Source organism: Phalaenopsis equestris, unplaced genomic scaffold, assembly GCF_001263595.1.
Source record: "Phalaenopsis equestris unplaced genomic scaffold, ASM126359v1 Scaffold000391, whole genome shotgun sequence".
Lineage (NCBI taxonomy): Eukaryota > Viridiplantae > Streptophyta > Magnoliopsida > Asparagales > Orchidaceae > Phalaenopsis > Phalaenopsis equestris.
Window position 1 is genome coordinate 147,738 of NW_018164833.1, and position 8,172 is coordinate 155,909.

General features: G+C 35.7%; 1 protein-coding gene across 2 annotated transcripts in view; it reads right to left on the minus strand.

Moving 5' to 3' along the window:
• Nucleotides 1–2,524: 2,524 nt before the first annotated feature.
• Nucleotides 2,525–8,172, minus strand: part of LOC110026645 (threonine--tRNA ligase, mitochondrial 1) — a 25,751-nt gene continuing 20,103 nt past the window's right edge. For both annotated transcript variants that reach the window (XM_020727662.1, XM_020727663.1), the window contains exon 2: nt 2,525–4,866. In XM_020727662.1, the coding sequence (XP_020583321.1) occupies nt 2,725–4,779 (2,055 nt within the window). In that variant the 5' untranslated portion in view covers nt 4,780–4,866 and the 3' untranslated portion in view covers nt 2,525–2,724. The remainder of the gene's footprint in view (nt 4,867–8,172) is intronic.

An 8,172-nucleotide genomic window follows, 5' to 3' on the forward strand; every position in this document is an offset into this window, starting at 1 on the left:
GATTAATTTCAAAGGTTTGGAGAGGAGAAGCGAATTAGACAGAGCTTAGGGTTACCATGCCAAACGGCTTTTTTAAATCTCAGCAGTTTTTATCAAGAACCGTTTCTACGGTGAGCGCTTGCAGAAAAATCTGTGTAGGCAAGGTAAGAAGTAAGCGAGGTTATTTCGGTAACTTCCCTGTAACCTATCTCAAATCTACCTCTGTAAGTTATAAATTCTATAACTTATCTGAGATTCTCTATAACCTATCTCAAATCTACCTCTGTAAGTTATAAATATATAAAACAGAAATGTGAAATTTACTAGAAGATACGGGTATGTTATAGGTAGATTACAGAGAGGTTACAAGGGATATAACGAGAATATAATCCCTCAATACCCTCTGAATAACTTCTCTTACATACTCAGCGCTGCATACGTCTTACATACTCAAATTTTTCTTGAGCGCTTGAAGCACACTTGTGGTGGTTGGTAAAATAGTTTTTTTAGATTTACTTGATATTTGGCTGCAGATTGAACTTAACTTAAATAGTTATAAAATTTAGTAAATCTGATCTTCGCTCTCACGAAAACGAAAGGTTTGTGTCCAATTTATTAAATTCAGATTTATATCTTAAAGTAGAAGAAGCACGAGAAGAAAGATCAAAACGTGAAACTTATCATTTTGATGGAGGGTTGGATTTAATTTTGATATTTTTTTTTTTATGTTTGACAAGATTTAAGCTAAATCATGGCTAAATCCCCTTTAAATAATGCTACCAAACGCCCCTCTTAGGCATCAATTTAAGCCACATTCAATTAAACATAAAAAAAAAAAAAATTGAGAATTAATACAACGCACCGTAAAATAAAAATTTTTTCGTGTTTCATCTTTGTTTCTCACGTTCCAACCTCTTTTATAACATAAACCTGAATTTATTAAATCCGATTACATGATGGATTTAAAAGATTAACTTTGTCATTGCTCGCGAGCTCCATCTCCTTCGTAATAAATTCGGATTTTCTAGATTTGATAAAAATCTATTTAATGTAAAATCAGGTTGGAGCCAAACACCATCTTAGATTAGCTTGAGAGGGCTTCACCCATTAGAGAAGCTCATTTAAACACATCTGAAAAAAAATGTATTGAAAATTTAAATTTGATAAAGATATACTCACATGTCTATTATTTATAACAGTAATTTTTTTTATTATTATACAGTAATTATTCAACTTTATATTAATTAATAAAGATTTAAATTGATAAAAAACTAATTTCTATTCATTCAAATTAAATAAAAAATAATATCAATTTCTTATTTTGATTTTTTTTAATTCATTAATTTCAATTATTATGGTTTGTATATTTTTTAATTACAATATTTATATATAATTTACTTTATTGAATTTTAATGGTTTTAATTATTTTTTTTTCATTTCTAATTAGACTAACTAAATTATAATTAGCATAGAATAATATATTAGTTTATCATTAAAAGATCATTATGAAACAGTTAAGCAAAGAAAAATCTATGTAAATAAACAAATTCACAAATAATATTTTAATAACGAAATATTTTCCTGGTGAATTAATATATATTACTAAGATTGATTTCATAATTTTTTTTATTGTAAACAATCTAGCTTACATAATACGAATTATAAACTTATTGCAACATCGTAATTTATCAAATACAAAAAAATAACAAGTTATGACAAGTGTTGCGTTTTGGACAGCAGTGCAGTGTAACACTCTACTTTAAGATGTTTGGCAAAATTATATTTTGTCTACTTTGTAAAAGCTTTAGTGAAAAAAATATGTTTCACAACCTAATCTAGCTATATGTAGTGGTTATCGCAACTATTTGAACAACAATTTCTTCTGCAACAGCTTCATTGTTATTTCTTCGAACAACTGCAGTTGCCATCAAACAGTCCCTAGAGCTCCTTGGTGAATGCACAGACAAGGAGTTCACGAGCCATGCAAATTTAGATGAAAATTGTCAATTGCTTAGATTTAGGGATTGCTTGGGGAACAAAATTATGGGTGCATTAAAAAAAGAATGCGGATGTTTTGAAAATCAATGTATTTGTTTAGAAAAAAAAATAGTCGTAGTGTAAATTTTGAATGCATTTAGAATGCACTCTAAAGCTTAATTTTAGTATATTTGAAATTTGCTAGATTTGGGGCTGGCCACTTTCATTGTAAAATTATTCCATACGGATCGGACACCGCACGCATCTTGTGTGCGTGATTTACGGTCAGGATGTATTTCGGTGGGTCCCATCTAAATTTTAAAAAATTAAAAATTAAAAATTGTGATCAACGGTCAGAATCGGACACCGCATGCAGAGATGCATGACATACGGTGTCCGTATGCAATAATTTCTCCATTGTAGGGGTGGGTGCTAGTTTTATGAATAACAAATTTGAGTGGTATGTACACATTGAGCTCCATTTAGCTGGAGGTTGTTTCAAGAAAGTGAAAGTGATGAGAGATGTCTTAAAACGAAGATTACAAATGTGCATTCTCGTAGTTCATGATTTTGGAAAAAATAAGTCTAATCCTTATATGATAACCAGTACAAATAAATATGAATTGAATCCTTCATCCTAGTATTTAAATAGTATGGATTAAATGTAGGCTACAACATTAAAACATCAGCTGCACTGAGAATTTAAACATGGGTGCAAAATTACCATAAATATTGGGAGCAAAACAGCAGTGCATAAAGAAATTCGGATCAGCGGTAAGCTGCAGCTTCCTCCCTAAAATGTTTCAGGAGATCCTCCATGTTTCTTACAGAATGTTCTGCCTTGTCTCTCAAACGGACGCTCACCTGTCCAGTTTTCGCTTCCTCTTCGCCGACAACCAAGATGTAATTGTACTGCGCCAACTGAGCTTCTCGTACCTTCTTTTGAATCTTCCTGTCGGTTGTGTCGACATCAACATGAAAACCAGCTCCATGTATCTGATCACGTACCTGTAATGCATAAGGCTGAGATTTCTCAGATACTGGACAAACAATGGATTGACGAGGACTAAGCCAGAAGGGCCATTTCCCTTTGTAATGTTCCAACAGAATAGCAAACATGCGCTCAACGGATCCAAGAATTGCACGGTGTATCATCACAGGACGCTCAGTCTTGCCTTCGTCTTCTGCTGAGTATGACAATTTGAAGCGCTCAGGAAGTTGAAAATCCAACTGTAAAGTTCCACACTGGAATTTTCGCTTCAATGCATCAAAAACGCCAATGTCAATCTTCGGTCCATAAAATGCACCATCCCCTTCATTAATTTGCCACGGCCTCCCATGTTCTTCAAGAGCATCTTTTAGAGCGGCTTCAGCTTTGTCCCACGTTTCTATCTCGCCCAAGTATTTCTCTGGGCGCGTTGATAACTCTAGCTCATAAGTGAATCCGAATACTTCATAGGCATAACTAATGAACTCGAGCACGCCTTTAACCTCATCCTTGATCTGAGTTTCTCTACAGAATATGTGAGCATCATCCTGCTGATCACCCTGCTGAAATCTTCTAACACGTGTTAATCCAGAAAGAGCACCGCTTAGCTCGTTTCTATGAATAACTCCAAAATCTGCCAAACGAAGAGGCAACTCTCTATAAGAACGGACTCGATGCTCAAACATCAGACAATGTCCAGGACAATTCATTGGCTTAAGTCCAAATTCCTGTTTCTCTACCTCAAATACAAACATATTTTCTTTGTAATTTGCTGCATGGCCTGAGGTTTCCCACAAATGCATGTTGTACATGTTTGGTGTTAAAACCTCTTCGTATCCCCTCTTCCAGTATTGAGAACGGATGAACTCAATTAACTTGTTATAAATTCTAGTCCCATATGGCAAGAAAAAACAGCTTCCAGGGCTTAGATGATGGAAAAAGAAAAGCTCTTGGCTCTGTCCCACAATTCGATGGTCATATTTCTTTGCTTCTTCTAATAGTGCAAGATATTCCTTGAGACGTTTTGATTCAGGAAAGGAAATTCCATAAACTCTTTGAAGGCTCTCTCGATCAGACTTGCCCCTCCAATAGGAGGATGAAGCCTTTAGACAAGCAAATGCTTTCACAAAAGATGTGTTGGGGATATGCGGGCCACGACAAAGATCAACTAAAGGGCCGCATCTATAAACAGTTATTGTCTTGTCTTCCGGTAATTGATTAATGATTTCTATCTTGAATTGATTTTCAGCAAACATCTCAAGAGCTTGTTCCTTAGAGACTTCAATCCGCTCAAATGGTTGCTTCTCCACAACAGCTTTAGCTGCCTGGGACTGAATTTGGCTAAAGTGTTCTTCATTCAAGGTGGCATCCCCATAGTATGCATCATAGTAGAAACCCTCTCCTCTGGTGGTACATGGACCAATACACAGCTTGCAACCATAGACCATCTCAAGAGACTGTCCTAGAATATGAGCACTTGAGTGCCAAAATGTGTCACGTCCCTCATTGCTGTCAAATTTGAACAGCTTCAGCTCACAATTTTCCTCCAGTGGTCTTGACATATCCCAAAGAGTGTCATTCACTTGGGCAATTAAAGCACTAGAAACCCAGCCACCGGGAAGCTCCTTAGCAATATCCAATGGCGAGGTTAGCAACTTCTTTCCCTCCTTAATCGTGCCATCTGGTAAAGTAATCTTGATGGGCTCTCCCCCAACACTCTGGCGGTAGGCGATTTGCTGTTTTTGGATGAACTCAAATTGCCGGATTCTCTTTTGGATGACGGAGTGGAGGTATGTCTCATCTTTACGAAGGCTGTTTGTTCCTTTCTCAGTCATTGCGCTGGCAGCCAGAAATGGCGACAACAGAATGGAGGAAGAGAGAAAACGAGGATGTAGTGGTGATGCGAAGAACCAACGGCAAACCTGGGAGAAAAAGAGATGGAGTATAAGTTATATTCATTTCTTTCAATCACAGCAAGATGAACTAGTAGGGAATAGAGTTGTACTGTTAGGTTTCAAAAAAAGGAATTTAAGATAATATAAAACAATCTATGCATGGACGTGGAGAATCAAATTGAGATACAATGGTTAAATCAAGTATAATTAAATAATGTCATAAAATTTAAGGGAGAATTGTAATTCGAAACTTTGCATTCTAGACGACTAGCTTAGAGAACATTCTTATCATGAGATTGAGCCATCAACCCAGGAGAGAGACTCTTTTGTTAAATTAAAAAGTAATTTATTTTTAGGACTGCTGTTTTCTATTGCTTATTACAATACATTATTAAATGTATATATGTATTTAAAAATTTTCATTCTGCGCACAACTATTACTGTTAGCCTTATTTTCATGCGGGAATCTCTAGCTATAAAGATGATCTAGTCCACTATGCAGAAGATGAATCTACGAAACCTAGTAGGTAGTCACCTTTTAAATGAGAGGGCCAATGGCATTTGCCCACAAAGACTTAACAAAGGAAATAAAAGTACCCAAAAAGGGGCAAGTCAAAAGGTAAGTCGAGGAAAGCCTAAGTAGATAGAGATAGCTTGGTCAGGCCTCTATAGTTCCATCCTCTAAGATTATTGGGACCCTAAGTCTACTAAGCCATGAAAGTAGTCGACCCAACTCAGATAGAAATTGTTTCATTAGTAACCTATATATAAAGTCAAAGAAACGAAACATCAAGATTCCTATGACTCAATCTAAAAGGTAGATTAAGCATTATATATGTTAAGCCTATGAACAGAAAATCTATGCAAAAAGAAGAAATGGACAAACCTAACTAAAAAGCTAAGCCATCCCCACAAATGACTCATGATCACTTCTTTGTCGGGACTACCTCTAACACCCTGAACATGCTAGATAAAACCTCCAAAGTGTATAAAAAGTATGATTAGTCAGTCACATTGGAAAAGAGAGAATTCTTTCCCTCGATACATTTAGTATTAATGCAATTTTCTAAGATACTAGTATAGAGGTTCTATTAATGTGAAAGGGAGATAATTACGTAAAATTATGATAATTTTAAATTTGCCCGAAAGGTCATTCAAGAAAGTAAATAGCAAAAAATAAATTACATATTTTAAAATGTTGCAAAACATAAATTTTATTAGAGTAAATATTTTAGATTATAATTTTTTAGAAAAAAATTTTACCCTAACAAGCCTAGCGTGCCAATATCTAGACAAACCGTAGGCATATAACAAAGAGTGCACACATGCAAATGCATTGAAGTACACCCAATATAAAGTAATAAAGCACAGGTTGCATGCTAGTTGATTAGCAACATATCCCAGGAAAAGTAAAATAACGATTAGGCTCTGCAGATGCATACATAATCCTAAGTTTGTATAGTAAATGAATTCATATCTAAGATATGAGGTGTGAGCAATGGCTTCTGGTCCTCATCACATGGTCCCCACATCAAACTCCTTCGAACTCATGCTCATACCTTATTTCTTATACAAACTCAATACCATAACTCTAAAAGAAAAAACTCAACCTATAAAATAGAGGGTTAGCACACGTAAAGGAATGCATCATGTAACAAGCCAATTCCAGTGGAAGGAGAGTTTAACAATGCTTGTAAAAAATATGTTAGTTTAACTTTAATGAATATGCCACTTCCTATTGGACCTAGCTTCATATATGAGCAAATCTCCCTAATATACTAGTGTGCAAATCTCAAATTCAGTAAACCCTGCAAAATTCCTACACATAAAGCATACAGTGGCCTGCACAAAAAGAACCACAGTTGCGTAAAAAAAAAATCTCTAACTACACCCTAGCCCTAGTTTTAAAAAGGAACTACAAGGTGTTGCCTAATCAACATCTACATGAGAGCTGTACAGTGTAGGACTAAAGAACATACCCGTAGACCTAAGTGAGATTTCCAAATTTGGCTCCTCCCCTAACATTTGAACAAGTTAGCACTCGTCACCATAAGTGACAAATGCTAACCCAAACTTAGATCCGGAGGCGAACCTCGGTGACTTCCCAAACTATCCTACTATTTAGCTTCAATTTCGAGAAGATGTTATTTGACGTTTTATCCTGCCAGTTTTATTTAATTAGGGCTTATATTTGCGTGACACGGTCACACAAGTCGCCAAGAAGATATGAGAGTTTACTTCGTATCAGACGGCAACCTCGGAATCCAGAACGAGTTAAGGCTTAAATTGCACAGTCTGGCCATGCAAAGGCCTAAAAGATAAAGTGAGGATTTATGTCATGCTAAGCAGACTACCTCGAAATCCTATGGCTAGTTGTTTAATTCTAAGAAAAGGTTTTAATGATGTAGACATGTTTTGTTGTTGAAAATGATCGTGCTGCACATTGCATTTGCTCCAAGCTCCTCGTCATTGCAGCGTCTAATTTAGTATTCAAGTTGTTTAAGGTTAAAATAATGTAAAAGGTGAAGTCACTAATTTATCATGGGTACCACCTAAGAGTTGCCACTGGCATCCTAATCTAGGGGAGAGTGTAAAAGAAAAACATGTTAATGTGCAATGAAACCATGCAGTGGTAATGTGAAAACTATACATCCGACAGAAGAATATAGACTGAAAGATAGAATAAACAAACTATATTGGGCAGGTGTGTGTCTGTAATGTGTGTAGGAGAAATGAAATAAAAGAATCAAAAAGTCAGAAAAAATCAGAAAAAGTCGGAAAGGAACATTACGTAATAAATCTGAAACAAAACAAAGTTCGTAGGAAATCCGAATAAATCCATAGAGGTAAACTTGTAGAAAATCCAAAAGAAAAAACGAAAACGAAGAAAACACCAGAATGGACTACAAGTTCAAGAGGACTGTAAGCTTGGTGGTGAGGACTCAGAGCTTCGCTGTAGACCACAACCTTAAGTACTGACTACTAGACCGACTTTCTGCAGAAGGCAGCCCTAATCCGATTCGAGTATCCAACCGCGGACCTTTGTAAAATTTTTCATACATTTCAGTCTAAATCAGCATGCAAGTAAAAGCCATAGGTAAGTGGGTTGTTTTGTAGTGAAGGTTATTTTGAATTTTTCAAGTGTATTATATATATATATATATATATATATATATATATAAATAATTTGATCCACAAGTTGAATATTCTAGTCGAACTAGGACTGCTAGCAACTTTAGATTGACGACGGTAGAAACCCCAAGGGTGGGCGAATAGTATCTGTAAGAATTCCCTACTCTACCCTCTCCAGGGTCTCTGAGTTGGGAGATACTA